The sequence below is a fragment of the Callorhinus ursinus genome, unplaced genomic scaffold, assembly GCF_003265705.2.
Source record: "Callorhinus ursinus isolate GAN/ISIS: 27379988/994484 unplaced genomic scaffold, GSC_fseal_2.0 scaffold12, whole genome shotgun sequence".
Taxonomy (NCBI): domain Eukaryota; kingdom Metazoa; phylum Chordata; class Mammalia; order Carnivora; family Otariidae; genus Callorhinus; species Callorhinus ursinus.
The window spans coordinates 65,057,983-65,079,178 of NW_027397074.1; the positions used below are offsets into that span (position 1 = coordinate 65,057,983).

The 21,196-nt window shown below is 32.4% G+C and overlaps 1 protein-coding gene across 9 annotated transcripts in view; it reads right to left on the reverse strand.

The window, feature by feature from the left end:
- POT1 (protection of telomeres 1) overlaps positions 1-21,196 on the reverse strand; it is an 82,828-nt gene that overhangs the window by 14,876 nt on the left and 46,756 nt on the right. For 7 of the 9 annotated variants that reach the window (XM_073899152.1, XM_073899151.1, XM_073899148.1 and 4 more), the window contains exons 10-15: positions 17,587-17,742; positions 12,375-12,544; positions 11,167-11,255; positions 7,290-7,346; positions 5,073-5,229; positions 2,658-2,863 (exon numbers count right to left, since the gene is read on the reverse strand). In XM_073899152.1, the coding sequence (XP_073755253.1) occupies positions 2,658-2,863; positions 5,073-5,229; positions 7,290-7,346; positions 11,167-11,255; positions 12,375-12,544; positions 17,587-17,742 (835 nt within the window). The remainder of the gene's footprint in view (positions 1-2,657; positions 2,864-5,072; positions 5,230-7,289; positions 7,347-11,166; positions 11,256-12,374; positions 12,545-17,586; positions 17,743-21,196) is intronic. The other 2 variants (XM_073899153.1, XM_073899154.1) reach the window with 2 other exon arrangements.

Here is a 21,196-nt window from a genome sequence, read left to right on the forward strand (position 1 = left end):
GAAAGAGGATGCCCAGTGGTGCGCTACTACCAGAAGGCAGTACTCTCTCTAATCACTCAAACCTACTGTACCTTTTCTGGTGTATTTTTCACCTAGATTGGTAATTCTTCCTCTCCAAGGAAAGAGAATACGACTTATAAAAATACTTTTGTGTACTTCCTAAAATTTGTAATGTTAAACTAAATTGTGAGGGGGCGCACTTCCAGCACAGCAGAGTAAGGACGTCCAAAAATATACTCCTCCATAAAAGGAGAAAGAACATTGGCCAAAACTGTCAAATTTGACTTTTTCGGAACTCTAGAAATTAACCAAAGTCTTGAAACAATCCAAGGAGTATTTATTCAGGAAAAGGAGATAAATCTTGGTAAGGACAGCAACTTGCCTGGGTCCCGTTCCTCTTTGCAGAACTTTGTGGAAACCACAGCTCTGCCATGTCATACTGCAGTTAGATCCTAGCTCTGATTAGGGTTATAATACTCAGAAATATGATAAAATAAAAATAGCTTGCATTCTGATGGAACACTTTTAAATTTTAAAGTGCTTTCAGATATATTTTCATTGACTTTCATTAAAAAGTGTTATTACGCTGGATATACTTATTTACTTAATATATATTTACTGAGAACCAGTTGCATGCCTGTTGTCCTACCCTAGGTGCTGAAGATATATAGATTAAAATAAACATGTATCCTGCGCTTTAGGGCAGTTACATTCTAATAAGCAAACAAGTCTATAAACAGACAGATATAATGCAAATATAATACAAGAAGAAAAGTGATCTACTGAAAGTTCATATGCTATGCAATAAGAACCACTCAAATCTGCCTGGTGAATCAGAAGACTGCTTGGTATGTGTAGATGCTCATTAAATATTTCACATGAATTGCTGAGTAAAGGGAATTAATGAGTTACTTATGAACATGTACTAGAGCAAAAATTCTCAGAATAGCAACGGAATGGCAAAGAGGCACAGAGAGATATCCTGGGTTTAGGATAGATATTTCTGCCACCAGTTTGATATGGCTGGAGGGTGGAATGAGAATTGAGAAATTGTAGGAGATGAGACTGAAAGTTTGTGGGATGAGTGGTAACTAAAGATAGGATCAGGAGCTAAAGGTACTTCTTCAAGCTTCTTTTGAACCCTTAAGTTTAACTTGACTTCAGCACAGAACTGTGGGAGGCCGTGTGACACAGGAAAACCCTATACTTGATATCCTCTTAGCTGGCCCTACAAGGACAGTTCTTACAGAACCTGATAGGTCCAGGGCTTTATTTTATTTTTAGGGCATACAAATAGTCTTACTCCATTTTTTGTGTATGCATGTGTCTGCGTGTTTTGTTTTTATATCCATTTCCTGGTAGAGATTAAAATATTACTAATGGAATAAGATACCACATTTTACTCACCAAGGTGGACAAATTTTCTTAAGTGCTAGTATATGATAATGAGGATGGGAGAACAGATAATCTCATATGCTACTAAAGCATATGAATACTCTGACAGCTTTATTGGAAAGTAATTGGGCGACATTTACTTAATTCCTTGTGCCCCCCTAACTACACTTCATCCAGAGGGAAGTAAAGTTCACTGTAGAGTTACTATGTCAAAAAAAAAAACAACAAAAAAAACAGGGAACAATTTCAGTTCCACTTCTACCTGTACTGGGAAAGACCTACAACTTCTCTATGATTCAGTTTTCTCATGTATAAAAAACAGCTTATAATAGTACTAACTGAATAGGATTACTGTGATGATTAAATACATAGAAATTAAATTTCTGATAAATCATAAATGTGTTAAAATAAAAGATGTTCATGAAAATAATACCAATGGTAATATTCATGTGTATTCATATACATATGTGTGTATATATATACACACATACACTAAAACAATTACTTATTACATTTATAAACAGAAAAATGTGGGTAATAAAAATGATCATAATCTACTGTAATAAAGATCAGTTCATTTACAAAATGAAACTAAAGATTTCTCTGCAAATTAAAGATGATGTTCTACTTTTATTATGGAATGTTCTCAAGGAAGAAAAGTCTCAAGGAAAATAATGAAACTTTAAATTTGGCATGGGAAAAAATATGTGGTATATATATATATATATGAGATAAACATCAGATTAAAATTAGACAAAAGTGGAAAGGAAATGCAAAAATAAATATGACTCAGTTTCATTCTTTTAAGACATATGTCGAGTTATCTTCACTTGTGTCAGGGGTCCCTTCCTTGACTTACATTATCAATAGATGACTTTCATTCTACTTTTATGGAACAACAGTGACATCCAGAGGCCAAGACAGCAGCAACTGTACCTGACAATCAAGCGTCCTCTTGATTAATACTCAGCTCCACAATGAGCTTAAATCTCATTAAGATTTATATCCAAAATCCAAGATGGACAAATGCAAACACTTGAGTTCAATGTATAACTTCAAAATGTCATTCAGATTAATTTATGTATGTGTATATGTATATATTTAAATCTACCTGTTATATACAATATACTCCATTTTATGGAAGGTAAAATAACATTTTGACTTTATATGTCCTAGGTTGCCCCTAAAATATATTTAACAATCATTAATCAGAGAAAGACATAAACAAAAGCTGTATTCTAGTAAAACAGTAACTAAAATACCTTCTATCAAAATCAGACAGTCATTTGAAAGTGGAAGAATACCATTATTTTTTACAAAATGAACAGCAACTTTTCGTTCTCCTTGATCTGTAGTGGTCCACATTTTCGAATCATATAATGATGTATTTTGTAGTTTGATATCTGGGGTTTTACTTGCACCCTCTTGTAAAATTGTATCCAAATCACCCTCATGTGGAACTTCTTGCCTAAAATCATCGACAATGAAATATAAAACAATTGGTATAAGCTTAGAAAATCAAATTTAACAAATTATCCAATTTAAAAAAATTGTTTATATGCTGATGAGCCAGCTACTTATTTTAAAATATGGAGATAGTTCACTTTGCAGATTAAATGACTCTTATTCAACAAAAACGGTATTTGATGATACTTCATGACTAAGTAGATCCATATCATAATTATATTAACTGCCACGAATTTCCTTATCTGGTTTTGTGATACCAAGGATCTTATAACTATTTCTAGCACCAATTAATTCTCCTCTTGTATAGAATGTTAAACTTCTCTGTGGGGGAAAAAAGCTGCCCACTCAATATCCACTTACCACCTAAGTAATCCCCCTTTCATAGGGGACCTAATTTACAAATCAACATTCTCTTCGATTACTTTTAACTTAGAATAATAATTTTAAAAATCACCTGGTAAAGTATGTATACAATAGAAATGGCATCTGGAATCAAAAGGTGTATGTCCTTATTCTGGTTCTGTCCCCAACCAGCTGTGTAACTTTAGGTAACACCTCTTAACCTTTCTGAGATGATTTTATTTGTTTAAAAAAAGTGCTCAGAGAGGATGGCTTTGTTTGGCAAAGCTATATGACTTAAGAGAATTTGACAAACTGTAATTTATTTATTTATTTTTTTAAAGATTTTATTTATTTATTTGAGAGAGAGAGAGAGAGAGAGAAACAGCATGAGAGGGGAGAAGGTCAGAGGGAGAAGCAGGCTCCCCGCTGAGCCGGGAGCCTGATGTGGGACTCGATCCCAGGACTCTGGGATCATGACCTGAGCCGAAGGCAGTCGCTTAATCAACTGAGCCACCCAGGCGCCCGACAACTGTAATTTAATAATACTTCAGCAAGTACCTAAAATTTGTATTTATATTTTAATTCCAACTACCATTTTAAGCTCAAATGGGTAGCAGATGGTCCCCCATTTTATTTAAGGTTTGACGATCAAAAATCTCTACAAACAGTATTATACTTAGATTTTGGAGGGCAAAATATACATATATTAGTATTAGTGTACACACAGATGTGCACACACAAATAAGTACTTTAAAATGGAAATGTACTTTATTTACACATTATATATTTATAGGAAAGACAAACTATATAAAAAAGGAAAAGATTAAAAATAATTTCAGAATATGTCTTGGCTAATAAGTACATAGTCATTCTAATGTCTTATAAATTTATTTATATATGTAATAATTGATGTTTGGAATAAAGTCTGATGCACTGAGAATTCTCAATGATTAATAAAAACTTAAATTATATTTACTATATCATAAGACAGAAATATTGCCAACAAGGCTTTCTCTATCACTTACTTAGAAATTTCATCCAGGGGCACCTGGGTGGCTCAGATGGTTAAGCATCTGCCATCGGCTCAGGTCGTGAAATCCAGGTCCTGGGATCGAGCCCCACACTGGTCTCCCGGCTCAGCGGGGAGTCTGCTTCTCCCTCTCCCCCTGTGTGTGCTCTCTCTACCTTGCTCTCTCTTTCTCTCAAATGAATAAATAAAATCTTAAAAAAAAAATTTCATCTAACCAGAATTCTCTATTTAAAAATTTTAGTTATTAAATAAGAAGTTTTTTTGTGAAGAGAAAGTCTCCCCAAATATATATATATTTTAAGATTTTATTTATTTACTTGAGAGAGAAAGGGGGAGAAGCAGACCCCCCCGCTGAGCAGAGAGCCCAACATAGGACTCGATCCCAAGACCCTGAGATTATGACCTGAGCCGAAGGCAGACACTTAACCGACTGAGCCACCCAGGCGTCCCTCCTCAAATATTTTTATAGTTTATTATTTGTTTGCATGTATCAGAGCTACTAAATTGAATTTCAGATTGCAAAAAAGCACCTACTTATCATTACTAAGAAATATCAGAACGATTTCCTAAGATTTTAGTATTTTCTCTTAAAAACATTACCACTGGAGCACTGGGTGTTATACACAAACAATGAATCATGGAACACTACCATCAAAAACTAATGATGTAATGTATAGTGATTAACATAATAAAATAAAAAAAAGCTACCACTGTTTCAAAATACAATATATAAAGTCATAATTTACTCATCGCCAGGACTTAAACTGATATATATGAAAACGTATATTCATAAACATTATGAAATAGAAACTTCTGTTTTATTATGGAAAATACTTACAGTGCATGACATTTGGGACAATGAAGTTTAACAGACTGAAAGAGTATTCTGGGCTTAAATGACCTTAATTTTGCTCGAATACGATACTGTTGAGGAGCTTTTTGTTTCAAAATAGCACATATTGGGGTTTTTTCCAAATACTGATGATCTGTAAGTACTAAAAAGAATTTTTAGATTAGAATAATCTGTAAGAATAATAAGAATATTCATAATATGAACTCCCCCAAACCAGATACAGAATTGAATTATTTAGGTTATACTGTCAGCTTTGTTAATATTTTGCCACATTTTTCATCATCACGTCTTTAGCTCTCTCTCCATATATATCTCCTTACAGATTCATATATATGAATCACTTGAGAATAATTTCCAGATATCATGCTCCTTTATCCCTAAATATTTCAGTGTGTATTTCACAAGAAATTTCATTGACCTATTACAGTGCAATTTTCAACTTCAGAACCTGTAATATTGATGTAAAATTATCATTGAATCAATAGACATTATTCAAATTTCTCCAACTGTCCCGCCCCCCATAATGTTCTTATTCAGAATTTTATTTTCAGGTCCAGAATCCAATCCTGAACCATGTATTGCATTTATTTTTCCTGTCTCTTTGGACTCCTTTAATGTAGAATGGTCCCTCAGCTTTTCTTCATCTTTCATGACATTGATAATATTTGAGGAGTAGAGGCCATTTATTTGGGTGTGTCTGGTTCTGCTCATGATCAGATACAGATCATGCATTTTTGGCAGAATGCTATACAATAAGTGATACAATTGTCTTTCTCTGTATCATATTAAGAGGCATATATGTAATCAGTGTTTTCACTCCTGGGAATGGTAACTGCTCAGTTGGTTATGGTGGTACTCAACAGGTCTCTCCACTATAACTTTATTATTTTCCCCTTTATAATAAGAAAGTACTTGGAGAAATATAAATATCCCACTCCTCAGTAAACATTTAGGATCCTGATAGTTTAGGACCTACTGATGATTTACAACTAAATCAATTATTATTATCATGGTTGCAAAATGATTTTATTCCTTAACTTCATCATTCCTTCTACATTTACTAGCCATTATTCTACTGTAACTGAGAGCTTTCCATTTAATCTCATTTATTTATTCATTCATTTGTTATTTTATTTACTACCCACATGGACCAATGGATTCCTACTTTATTCAGTTTTATTCCATTGCTAGTATTTTTTATTTTGATGCTCAAATTGTATCAAATTTGACATGCTCCATTATCAACTGAGAACTTCTTTACCTTCTGGCACAAGATGTTCCAGACTCCTCTTGTAATTCTCCTGTTCCAATCCTGGAGTCTGCTATTTCTATAAGCAGCCCTAACTCCTTTTAAGGGGGAATACTATTAATAAGCCAAGATTTGTGCACCAGGTGCATTCATTGCTACTGGGCCGTGCCATTATTTCAAAGCCCTTTAAATGGACAGAGATAGGGTATATATGCACACATGTTCATACCTACAGTTACACACATGCACCTATACATGTATGAATATGTATTTGAATGAATACATTTATACAAAGACCTATCTGCATCTACTGTATCTGTCTATAAAACCATGAGTACACACTGACACTTCCTATTCCAATACCACCACTACAAGCTTCTTTCTTCGAGCTTTCCCCCATTTCATAATTATATGTTCTTTCTCAAATAATGAGAAACTCATATTTTTATAAGACTATATTACAGAGTTTATTCATTTAATAGACTTGTGCTTAAAAATATTTTTTCTTAAATTTTTTTATCTTACCTGAAGTAACAGAAAGAGGGCATCTGACAGATTTACTATCATTGCTAACATTAAAGTTTTGGGGTATATTGTAAGGAGCTCCTTTATGGGCACACAGCTAAGGGCACAGCGTGAACAGATAAAAATTATGTCATATAAGATATTTTATGTTCTCAAAATAAGCCCCATTGCACTGTTAAATAGAATATGTTTTATAAATCTTACATATATGTGACTTAATTATATAGTCTATGTAAAAACATGTGTCTTTCTGGGTTCCATTTTATGCCACTTAGGATGAGGGAGGGAAATAAAATATAAATAGGGCTATATTTTTGCTCTCATGGATATATGCTCTCAAAATTAGATAGGAACAAATTAGTTGGTAACGACAGACTTTATTAGGCACACTATTACACCCACATTTCAAAAATGAAACATGGTCTTACTTGTAGCTGATAGTTGCTGACATCTTTCTACCTCATATAGTGATACTGATCCAGAGCCTACAGGAAGAAGGGAAGAAGAATTATACGGTTTTAAAATCCATTAAGAATCCCATGTGGCATTAAAAACTATAAAACATTGCTGACAGGAATGCTAAGAAAATCTAAATAAGAGTAAATTTACTATGTTCACGGACTGGAAGGTTCAAAACTGTTAAAAAATCAATTCTCCCCAAATTGATCTGTAGATTCAATACAATCCTAACCAAAATTGAGGAGGCTTTATTGCAGAAAAAGACGAGATTCTATCACTTAAGTGAATATGTGAAGAACCTAGAATATAAAATATAATCCTGAAAAAGGAACAAAACTGGAGGCTTTATACTACTTGACTTCAAGACTTATTATAAAGCTATAATAATCAAGGCAATATGATACTGGCATAAAGACTGACAAACCTATCAACAGAATTATAAAAAAAGCCTAGAAATAAACCTGCATTTCATTTTTGATAAAGGTGGCAAAGCAATCCAAAGGGAGAGCAAAACTCTGGTACTGCAACAACTGGAAATTAGTATGAGGAAAAAAAGTGCTTACTTCACACCATACTACTAAGTATTTCTGGCTGGAAAGCCTAGAAATAAATCCACATTTATACCCACTTGGTTTTTGACAGACACCCAAGTCATCTTACAGAAAGGAAACTAATGGTGCTTCAATGACTAGAAATTCATACTGAAAAAAATGTCTACCTCATACCATACTACTAGGAATTAAAAAGGAACTACTAATATATGCAATATGGATGAATTTCAAAAGCATATAGTACATAAAAGAGTACATAATATATTATTCCACTTATTTGAAGTTCTGGAAGAGGCACAATTATCTATGGTGGAAAAAATCAGAATTTATGGGGCTGGAGTGCAGGTCAGGATTGACTGGGAAGGAGCATGAGGGAACCTCCTTCAACAAGGGTGATGTTTTAGGTTTTTAAAGGGATCTAAGTTACACGGGTTTATATATTAGCCAAAGCACATGGAATGGTACACTTAACTTGTCCATTTCACTGCATATAACTTTACACAAAAATTTAAAAAATCCTCAACAAATATTGAATTCTAGTTAATGATATTCATTCTGAAGTATTTAGGAGGTGTATTTATGTCTGCAACTTACTTTGAAATATATCAAAATATAAGATGGGCTGATGGAGTAAAAGACAGAGAGAAGTATATGACAGCAAAGAGAATCCAGGTAGTAGGTATATGAGTGTTCATTATACAACTGTTTCAATTTTTCTGTATGTTTGAAAATTTTTATTATTTTGGAAAAAACACATTGTAAAAGAAACAAAGGGAGAAGTAGATAAGATAATAAACTTACTAAATTGAATAGGATGACTTGATGAACACTTAACACAGGATTTTACTTTAACAAGAAAGTAGAAGTAGTGAATATAGTAATAAGTTTTAATGGTGCTTTCTAAAATGAAGAATTTGAGACTAAAAAAGTATCCATATTTTGCAATTACTTTAGCTGACATTCTATTACATACAGTAGTATAGCATGTTTTTATAATTTATTTTATGTGGCATCATATACAAACATATGAAACTGCCCTTCTTCCTCAACATCACTAATAAATGGCATAAGAATCCATGACAAGAGAACCTGAATGGACAACTTAAGCTGGCAAAGTATAATTTCAATGAATCTGATTACTTAATATCAGCCATTCTGCATTAAGTGAAAACAATGGCAATAAAAGCAGTCAAATGAAAAGAAAATCAGTGTAAAACTTATACATGGTCTCCCACAAACTGATATTAAAAAAAAGGTTAAAAAATCCAGCAGAAAATCAGGTAAAGGGTAAGAACAGACAATTCAAAGAAGAGGAAGTAAAAAGGGTTGATAAATATATAATATTTTCAGGTTTCCAAGTACTCAAGGAAACTAAGTAAGATATCACTTTATACCTGCCAAACTGTCAAAATTTACACATAGTGGTAACCTCCAATACCACTCAGAGTGTGAGGAAAGGACATTTTCCTACACTGCTATTTGCCTATGAATCCTAGGACATTCTGTCATATAATCTGATAGCATCTATTAAAATAAAAGATGTGCTTACGCTTTGATTTATCAACCCCTCCTTTAGGAGTTTATTTTAGAGAAAGAAAAGCAGGAATGTACAATTGTTCAAGGATGGTTTTTAAAGCATTATTTGTTAAGAGCAAACAACTGGAAACAACCTGAATGTCTATCAGATGGAAAATAGCTGGATTTATAATGTTAGATTCACATTATAAAATATTGTGTACTATTAAAAGAATGAGTTTGAGTAACGTGGATTAGGCCATAAAGGTCTATGATCCACTGATAAAGAAAGCAACCGTATAGTATAGTCCCATTTTGTAAATTTAAGTACGCTCCATGCCCACCATGGAGCCCAACGCAGGGCTTGAACTCACAACCCTGAGATCAAGGCCTGAGCTGAAATCAAGAGTTGGACATTCAACCAACTGAGCTACACAAGCGCTCCATTTTGATAAATATTTTAAACAGACAGGAAAGTCAGGTCTGTCTATGTACAGGTATATATATTTGTATAAACATGAAAGTGTTGAAGAAACCACACTAAATTTAACATTACCTCAGGAGTGGGCACAAGGACATGGGGAAGCTGTGTAACTTGATACCATGACATGTATTAACTTTATAATTTAAAAACAATTTAAAAATCTTTGTAAAAGGAGAAAAGAGACTTCAAAAAGTATAATTACAAATTATGCTGTCCACAAATGACTGTCAAAAATTGAAGTAAATTGGCCTGCTAATGGTAGTTTAAGTAATCACAGCTCAGACTAAAATGACATCACCAAGGTGCTAGGAAATGTGGAGAGTTTTAAGGCAGAGAGAATAAAGAAATAAACTTAAAATATGTAAAAAAAAAAATCAAATAAACTGTACTTGAATCTGACTGACTTTGCTATTAGTTAATAGCTAATAATCTGGGTGAATTACATGACCCCTATCACTCAAAGCCTCAGTTTCCTTTCTGTAAAAGGGACAAAATAATTTCAACCTCAAAGGAGTGCTGTTAGGATTAGGCACTTAGTACCTAAACCAAGCAATACATGTTAATTTTAATGCTTATCATTACTGGTATAGAAAGAGAAAATACTCTTAAAATAGCTTATATCATAAGGGAAGGAGTTACACTGAAAAAATAACTATGGGATAAAAGCATGACATAGATTCTAGGCCCCAGAAAGTACCAGCAGATGTTAAAACAAAATGGTAAAGGAGAAAATTTGTAAGATTTAAATTTAGATTTGAATAGTCACCTATTCAGGCAGGCAATAATATAAATACAGAACTAAGTGTTTAAGATCTTATAACTAGGAACTTGATGAACTTGATAAAGACTAGGAATCAGGTATATTTCTAAAATATGTATGATCAAAAAATAATCTAGCTCTTTGAAATAAAGCAACAAAAACAACCATTGTTCATTTTAGAAACTGACAAGCAAAGTGGTTGCCTAGGAAATACAGAATTTTAATGAATATATACACATACACACATGTATACATATATACACACAATGTAAACATACATACATAAATACTAAATATATCACAAATCAAGTAATCCCTACCATTCCAATTTGAAAATGCAATTATACAATTCAGGGAGAAATAATGTTTACCTTTATATAGGACACATATAGATTTAGCCTGTTCCTTTACAATGAATATGGATTTAACAAAAAAAGAGAGGCAGAGATGGGAAGATATTAAAAAAGAGAACTAATACTGATAAAGCCATTTCAGTTAGCAAAGACTAAATTGTTAACATTAAAAACTGTCCTTACTTGAAAGAGTCCGAAAGCTGTCCTCATGATCTGAATGATATATACCATCAAAACACTGATTGGCTGTCAAATCGGCAGATTCTAAAACCCTATAATTGAAAGAATGTAATTTCAAATCTAATTGCACAAAACAAAGTCAGTATGATCAGTTTAGTTCTATCCTTAGAAACCAAGAAATCACTGAAATTGTATAAAAATTATGTTGTGTGTGTAATGGCTCTTCTCAGATGGTCTCGGGGTTCTAAGGTACCCCAAATTTAAAAAACCAGATTCTAGAAAGATATGAGTAAAACAGTAGGACAATGAAATGCTGCAAACAAAAATAAACTGGGAATTTAATGATGGCATTCTGTCAGAACAATCTCATTCTAGTCCAAAAGTGAAATACTATGCTCTATGTAAGTGGATTCCAGAGTCCAAAAGTGAAATACTATGCTCTATATAAGACAATATGAGGAATAAAGAAGTAAAACTGATACAAGATTATTAAAATAGCTTATTTAATTGGTTTTAAAAGTCATGCTGATTTCAATATATTAAAACGTAAAAATATTATTTCATTTCAACTTACTGAATGGGTTTATTTTCTAGGGCTCTTTGAAGATATGCAGAAGATTTATTTTTACGTCTTTAGATTACTGGTGAAAAAGTTTCTGTACACAGTGAGCCCTGGAGACACTTCACAAAAAAGAGAACTGCCTATGTAGCAGGACTTAAGGTTCTATTCACTTTCTGGGCACATCTAAAAGTTTTTAAAATATGATACGCCAAAACACTTCTGTTACGTATTTTATCAGTCACAGGCACTTTAAAGAGGTATTTTTTCAGGATTAAGTATGTTTGGAATTCTAGATATGTATCAAGTTTTCCAAACTCTAGCTAAACTCCAGGTTCAACTGTTTGTTGGTGTACTTGGGAGATGTGCCAAATGGCGGAAGAAGAGCAGGAGCACAGAGTAGACCTAAGTGCACAACTATGGGAAACCTCAGACTACACCCCTAGCTCTGCTACTATTTACCTACTTGAACCTACAGTCGTTTGATTTGTTTCATCTATTTAAACAAATGGATAGTTGGCACAGGTTATGAAGATCAATTACAAAGAGCTTACTGGATCCATCCACCCCAGTCCAGAACAATAGTTATCTTGGAAATCAGCTTAATTAATACCTTATTTACAATTTTTAAATAGGCATATAATTTGCTTACTTTTTCAGTTGATCCACATCAGAGTTACTTTCTGGCAAGACTCTGATTCCCCGGCCGTAACTGGTACCCCCATGGAGATGAAACTCTAGAGCTAACAATGTTGCCTGGTTCTCCGAATTCACTGACTGAAGTTTCGTATGGAGGCTATAAATTCTAAGAAAGCTTCCAACCTAAAAATATATTATGTATTATTTAGAAAATGAAGAAAAATCAAACAATTTCTGATACATAAAATACTTAAGCAATATAGGGCATAAGACCAACAATCAGGGGTGCTAACTAATCAGAAAGGATCCTGGTATGTTTTACTGGTGTGTACTGGGCATCAGCCCAAAGGACACTATATCAAAACCAAAACATGTGTTTTTGTGTGTGCACACGTGTGTATACATATAAATGTACATGGCTGTGTGTGTGCATGTATACATGTATGTTTACATATAACCATGTACATACATCTACATATAATATGTAAGTGCATGTATATATGCACATATATGTATGTATCCATCTGTAAATTTTTTTAAATGGAAGACATATTTCCATGTCAGAGATATTAAAGCGTGAAATAAGACTGAGTCTTAGCATTGCTAAAATGAAGTAGTTAAAGAAACCCATTACCTAAATCAAACTCAAACCTAAAGCCCTCTATTTGATTTGTAAAACTGTCTGAGGTTTCTGAAAATAACTTGTTTTAGCTACTTTAAGTAAGATTTGGGGCGCCTGGGTGGTTCAGTCAGTTAAGCGTCTGCCTTCGGCTCAGGTCATGATCCCAGGGTCCTGGGATGGAGCCCCTTATTGGGCTCCCTACTTGGTGGGGAGCCTGCTTCTCCCTCTCCTCCCCATTCACGCTCACTCGTCTCGCTTGTGCTCTCTGTCGCTATCTTTGTCTCTCTCTCTCTCTCTCAAATAAAATCTTTTAAAAAAAGATTTAAATGATTGCTAAAATACTCTCATTATGAGAATACTAGAAATTTTTTTAGTGTAATATTAAAATATTCCCCTATTCCACAAGTTTTATGGAAAGAAAACTTGTAATAAGCACTGTGTCTGTACACTGTAATGTGAAACACATTTTATGAGTTCAAATACAAGATTAAACCAATTATAATTCTGAACTAAATGTTCTATAATTTAGACGTCTTGTTTAATCTTAAAAACGTCTTTAGGAGTATTTGATATTCTTTTAATTTGGAAGACTTAAAATGATAGATGTAGAATGTTTATTAAAGAAATTGACACCTACTCAAAAGAAGAAGCTATATAACCTTTTTCCTCCCAATAACGTTTTTTTGAGGAGGGAGGAATTTAGGTCTTTTTTCCTCTGACTTCTTCCACTGACATCTATAATACAGCAGGGGTGCAGGGTGAAAAGAGTCAGAGAAGGAAAACACAGAAATTTTTAAAAAAGAAAAGACAAAACTGATTTCCCTAATGGTCTCCAAAGTAAGATACTGGAAGAAAAAACCCACTCTATTTCTATTCACTGTTAACTCACTTTCTGAATGTTTATCATTCTGTGATTCTTTTTAAATATAGGGAATACACTAGTACAGTTCATGTATATACAAAGCACTTAAAGAAGACCTAAACACATGGGGGTGCGTGGCTGGCTTAGCCAGTAGAGCATCTAACTCTTAATCTCGGGGTCATGAGTTCCAGCCCCACATTGAGGGAAGAGTTTACTTAAAAAAAAAAAAAAAAAATTAAAAACCACCTCCCTCTAGATAAAATGCTCTCTCGTACAGATATAAAAAAAATTTTTTAAAAGCCTAAACACATGGAGAAAGATATCATATTCATAAATGAAAAACCTGAACATTATAAAGATAGTAATCCCCCCAAATTAATCTTTAAATTCAGTGTAATTTCAAACAAAATCCCCAGTGTCTTTTATGGAATTTGAAAAGCTGATCTGAAAATGTATATGAAAGTGAATAGCAAGTCAAGTTTGAAGACTAAACTGGGAGGGAAGGGGGGAAGACTTGCTTGATCTACAGAATATCATTTAAAAATAAAGCTATAAAAAATAAAAATAAAGCTATAATAATTAAGACCCTGTGGTGTTAATGCAGATACATATATGAACATGGATATATCTTAAAAATATAATTTCAAAGAAAGAAAGCAAATTGCAGAATAATATATATACCACATGCATTTTTCAGAGGTAAGTACATAAAATAAAAGCATAATAAACATGGGTGTACATACCTACATATTAGGATAAATAGAAAGAAGATACTAGGGAGCAAAAAATAAGAATGAGCAGAAGTACAAAGAAGATTCAGTATGTAGAGATTTATGTCCTAAAAATTAAAAGTACCTGAAATTAGTGTGGTAAAACATTTAAAAATGTTAAGTTTAGATGACAGGCACATGGGTATTTACTACACTAACTTTTCTACTACTGTCTTTCATAATAAAACAATAAAGACCAAGAAATTTACTTATATAGTTTATCAAGATGACAAAATGTTATTTCCAGAAATTCCTTCTGGAGGCAGCATTGTATTTTTTTTTAAGCTTGCTAAATATACTATGAAATGTGCCAGATGTTCTACTATAATAGACACATATTGCTGAGTCCTTTCAGTAATGGGAAAAGATTCTAAACATACAAGTGAAGGAGTCAAAGCCAAAATTATAAAAAATATACTTTCAAAAACTGATAAAAACCCATTTCAGTAAACATCAAAAATAAAGCAAAGCAAATATGGCTATTAAGAAATTATTATCCCTTTAGAAATAATTTTAATCTTCCTTACAAGCTATCAAGAAATTCTCTTTAATGTTTTTAATTACCTGTGTATGTCTGAAAATAACCAAACTACAGCTCTTGGGTCACTGAAAGCCAAAACATAATTATGACTATATATATTTTTAATTATTTTTAAATTGTGTCAGGGTAAGACTGATGATTGGAAATACACTGCTTTAATTTCTAGACAAAAAGTTCGAAATGTCTGTGTGTACCCATGTATATGTGGCTTTATGCGTGTTTGTGTAACACTTAAAAAGCAAAATTGAGGAAAAATGTTAAGAATGATTTCAACTATAAAATGTATATAAAAGCCAATTATATTATACTTTAAGATTGCCTTAATTATTCTCTTTATTAAAAAAATATTTTTTCCTGTTCCTATACAACAAAAATCTGTTCCACATATTTCAGTATAAAAATTCAATTTCAAACAGTTGTCTTCAAGTGCTGATACGAATTGATTTGTATTAATGTCATTGGACTCTGGGGATTTCTTAATATCAAATGGTATAGAGGCTGTCTTAGAACAAATAAAATGGGATGCCAATATACATTAAATAAAAGCCTACAGTTACATTACTTATACAGAGAAAATCATTTTTCTATTATGAGAAATATCTTTTCTGCATTTGGGGCAAATATACATTTCTGCATTTGGGGCATTTTTTTTCTGCATTTCTGCAATATTTTCTGTTGCAGATAAATAAAACAATGTTATGATAGCTTCAGAAAAAGACTAAGTGCCCTGTATTTTCTTAGTGATGTGTGCTCAGAGCACCCTCTAGTGGGTGAGATAAAGTAGACAAAAAGGGAGCTGAAAAAAATCAAATAAATTCACAGCCCTCATTGGTTCACTCATTCACTAGCAGATATTATTTACTTCATCCTTAGTAAAAGGAAAGTACTGTGCTAGGTGTTGTTCAGGACTTGGACAAGGGAATCAGTGAGGGGGAAACAGAAAGACCTATAAAAGCAGCATAAAGGGAATTAAATTGTGAAAGTAGAATCTAAAATAAAACGTAAATCATTTTCATTCATAAGAACTCTATCTGTATTTTTTTACGATTTTATTTATTTTACTTGAGACAGAGAGAGAAAGAGAGCAGTCAAGCAGGGGGAAGGCAAAGGGAAAGGGAGAAACAGGGACCCCACTGAGGTCATGACCTGAACTGAAAGCAGATGCTTAACCCACTGAGCCAGCCACCCAGGTGCCCCAAAACTCTATCTGTATTTAAAAAGGACTTTGAATTGGCTTTATCATTAGATTTATTTTCGAAATAAAGTAATCAATGTAGAGAAAATCAGGGAAAAGCATCAAAAATGTATCTTCAACAGTCAATTTTCTCTTGATATGTTAGGTATGAAAACACGTACACACACACATAAAGGACAAGAAAGTTCAGTTATCACCTTCCTGGACCCTGACTTTAATCTAATTTATCAATTTGAGTTGGGTAGGCTTATTTGTATGTGTGAGGAACTATTTCTTTCTCCAAGAACATTTATTTTACAAAGGGAAACTGGGCATAAAATTCAGATCTAAAACAACTGCAATTCACTTTTACTATTTTCTTCCTATAAGTAGGCCATATAACTTTCTATAAGTAGGCTGTATAACTCCCTAAAAGGTAGGATGGAAGCTATTTGCAATAAAGAAAATCATTTCTTTATACTGCTTGAAAGGACTGGTTGTGGAAACAAACACTAGATTCAAATACTGGCTTCACCCAAGTAGCCATGAAATCTTGGGCTTAACCTGTGACTGCTGTTTTCTCATTTGTAAAATAGGAATGGTGACAATACCAACTGCACAGGATAGTACTAAATACACATGATGTGCTTAACAAATGTTCCTCTTATTACTGCTATTATTAATGATGCCACTTGTTGCTAGAAAAGATATCTGCAAATAAAAGAATTAAAAAATAAAATAAATAAAATATTCCCAATATTAATAATCAAGAAGTGTCATATCTGGACTTGTACCTAAAAAATAACTCAAAAGCAGTGAGCAAATTCTAATAAACTGTACAGTATAAACACACACAATTTATGATAAATATTAAGAAGTGGATTGACAATTTCTTAATGAGTACAAAGTTGTAGGCTAGATTTTGAAAAATTAATAAAGCTTAACATTTAAGCTTACAAATATTTTATATGATTTCATATAATAAAATTTTTCCTTACTGTTTTTATAATAAAATTGTGTATAGCTTTAAAATATTCAGGAAAAGTTCTTTAATTTTATTTAAAAAGTTGTTCAAACCACTATAACTTAATGCATCTTTTTTCTAATAATTTATTTTCAATATATTTTACAAATTAAAAATTAAAGAAAAAATAAATTTGGAGTTAATTTCTCGACCTCAAATATCATCTATAAATATGATTTACCCCACATTTATAAAAACAAAAAAAAGAGCAACATTTGCTACTCAACATCACCTTCAGAGACTTTGCCACTTGAACATGATTATCATAGACTAAAATGTCTACTGTCAGATTCTGCAGCCGATGGATATGACTTAAATCTCCTTCAAGTACAAGGTCTTGTATTAATACTCTCCAAGATGGGAATGGGGTCCTGGTGCCATCCCATACCTGCCATAATAGGGTAGAGTGAAGTTTAATGATCTTTCTGTGTAATTGTAGAGACTTTTAAAAGAGTTCTATCTGCTGGTAATATAACTTAAAAGTAATTAAACGTATTCCCCCAAATACCTGCTAAGCTTTAAACATGGTGTATATTCTGATTATAAAAGGACTACATAGATATAGGACATGTAGAAAATGTAAAGAAGAAAAAAATTCACACTACCTAGAAAAAAGTACTAACATATTTTTGAATTTATCTTTTTTACCATCTTACATATAAACCCTTATGACTATATTTGCTAATTTTCTTAAGTATAAATCCCTAACTTTTAGGAATGTATTCTAAACTTTGCTCATTTTGTCACTTTGTTCTAATTTGGAAAAGGCCTTTAAAAGTACAGATAGGAACATTCTGTTTATGTTAGAGGCTGTGAATACAAATGAATGAAAATCATGGGTGCTGGAAAAGGAAAAGATATATTGGATTGCTATGTAAGCTACATTGAGATAAGCAGGTACAGAATGAGAAAGTATGCACCATACCATCCTCAACATGTGAGCTAGTCTGTGCTCTGCTAAGCTTTTAAGAGACGGCTATGCTTTGCTATAAAAGGGCATGACAAAAGACATCTGGCATGAGGTAAGAATGCCTCTGTATATAAGAAATTTGGTGAGAAACAGGCTCAATGAACAGAAAACACTGCATTTCTACAGAGAGGTTGTCTGCCAGGTCAGTTTACAGAGGAAGTATTCAATAATGTTGGTGACTATGCCAAGTTTCAAATAAACAATCACTGAGTTTGGGTCACTCACTGTTGCCTAGACTATTCAAAGAACCAGAACAAACACTTTGGGAATAGTTACACTATATGTCCCAAATGTTTTTCTCCACTTGGAATTTGTTCCTTCATTTCATGTATACTGTTTTTGTGACTTTAAAATAGCTTTATACATGAATCTACCAGTCTTTGGGGGGAGGAGCTGAGAGAGTAGAGCGCTGCTACATTATTTTTATGCTTCAGTTTTAATCACTTACAACTCAGTCTTTTTTTTTAATAAATTCTGGAACTTTTGTAATTTTTTATCAATACTTAATCTGTTAGGAATTTGTATATAATATATAGATCTGATTTCTTTTTCCAAATAGATAACAATCACCATTTAACAATCTGTCTTCATCAATTTGAAATGACAATGTTATTTTTATCATGAATATATTATATGTACAGTGTAAGATTGTTTCTGAGGTTCCTAATCTTTTCCATTGATCAGTCTTACTATAATCTTAATTACTGTAATTTCATAATATGCTTTGAATCTGATACAGAGGTCTCACTGAGTTTTCTTGTCAAGTTCTTCTTGTCTTATTCTTGATCATTTACTGTTCCTAATAAATTTCAGAATCATAGTCAATTTAGAAAATATGTGGCATTTTATTTTAAAACACTTTAAAAAAGAATCAAAAACCTTTTAATAGCCCTACTTTTCTTTTATGTTCCCGCTTTCTAGGTTTCTTCACAGAAGGTCAGGGATTCCTTGCCCGAACTGTCTCGTTTTACAGTCTTTGTGACATTGGAAGAACTTTTGTTCAATTATATGTTCTATTTATTTCTAATATGTAGCAAAGCTATATTTCACTAATGTCTAAACTAGTTATCTCACTAAATAATTTTATTAATCCAAGTAGCTTTTCAGTCCATTGTTTGGGTTTTTATAACTTGAGTACTGACCTTCTTTTTTTCTTTCTTTTAAAAGAGTTCTATCTCTCACTTTTTTTCTTATCTTAGTGAATTCCTGAGATTTTCTGAGCAATGTAACAGAGAAAATAGGGGTATCTTTGTCTTCTTCCTGGCATTATTGACTTCAGAATTTTACCACTAATTATTTTGATTAATTTATAGGAGAAATTGTTTATCAAGTTAAGAAGACATACTTCTAATTCTATTTTGCTAAACATTTTCACAGATCTATTTAACATTCACAAAAAGGATTATAATTTTCCTTAAAATTAAACCACTTCTGATTTCTAAAAATAAATTGTGGATTACAGTATATTATTGTTTTAATATGTTATTGGTGTAGCATGTCTACAAAAATAATTAAAATAAATTAGTATCATAGTTACTAATATAGGAAACTCTGGTATCAAATCCAAGCTGAGAAAGGAAATAATTATGTTACATTCCATGCTTTTCAGGCCTCACTTGGAGTAAGGTCTGGCTCCTTTTGTGTTTAAAACAATTTAAAAAGTTATTTCTGGTATGTGATAGGAAAATCAATTTCAGAAAAAAAAATCACTCAAAATTTGACTTCCCAGAGATAACATAAGTAAAATATTGCTATATATTCTTTTTAATGTACTTTTACTATGCATATATTTTAGTATATAAATAAAACTGCATTAATTGCCAAACAGAATATTATGAATATCTTAATAACCATATCTACAATGTCATTTTATTGTAACAGAAGTATATCGATACTTCACACAATTCTCTGTTAGTAATGAGTGTTTCCAATTTTTATTACTGTAAGAAATAAAATATTCTTTAAATGCATTTTTCCACATTTACAAAGTAAATTTAGAAAATTTACAAAAATAAATTCACTTCTGAATGCTGTATTTTAAAATAACATCTAAATCAAAGCTGTTTTCATTTATCTGAAAAGGCTATCTATAAAAATGGAATGCATGCGTGTTTTGTTGCTTTAGAGTGAATGTAGATTCAGCCATGTCAGCTAAAAGGTGGCAGATTTTATCTCAGAATTTAAGAATTTTCTAACATAGCAGTCAAAAGATCTACACTCATACTGTGCACAGATTACTTGTCATTGGAAGTATTTGGTTTTTAACAAATGTTCATCTGTTAAGGATGTCACTTTGGGCAAAAAGTATGACCGGCTGACCTAGGATTCCTTCTAATTTTGGATGATTTTACTTTGCTTTAACTTTAGCTGTCATACTTGACTTAAATTTTTTTACAGCATGCAATTACTTTTTTCGGAGTATGTCATGTGTATATAAATGTGCTTTCAACTCTAAACACTTCATCTTTTATTCAGGGATTTCTATCTTCCTCATTCCTTAATAAGGGCGAGGTATAAATGATAATAAAGCTAAACCCAATACTTGTGCCTCTGTACTCTGTTCCTTATCCTATTGTTTCAAAGAGTCAGAAGATAAAGAAATAACCATAAGAGCAGAGCTGAAGCAGTGTTTGTTTAAGTGTACTGTGCACAGGATGGGCAGATGAGGATTAGTATCAGACAACTGTCTTTTTCTCTAGCTATTTGTGAGTAAATTGGGGTAGGTATAAACAAAGATTAGATGGGTCTTAAGTTACTTTTTAAAAGATCATGCTGATTTAGAAAGAAAACAGAACAAAACAAAAATAAACACTTCAAAACCATCTGTGATCTACCCAATGAAACAGGCAGTGAGATGACATGGGAAGAGAAC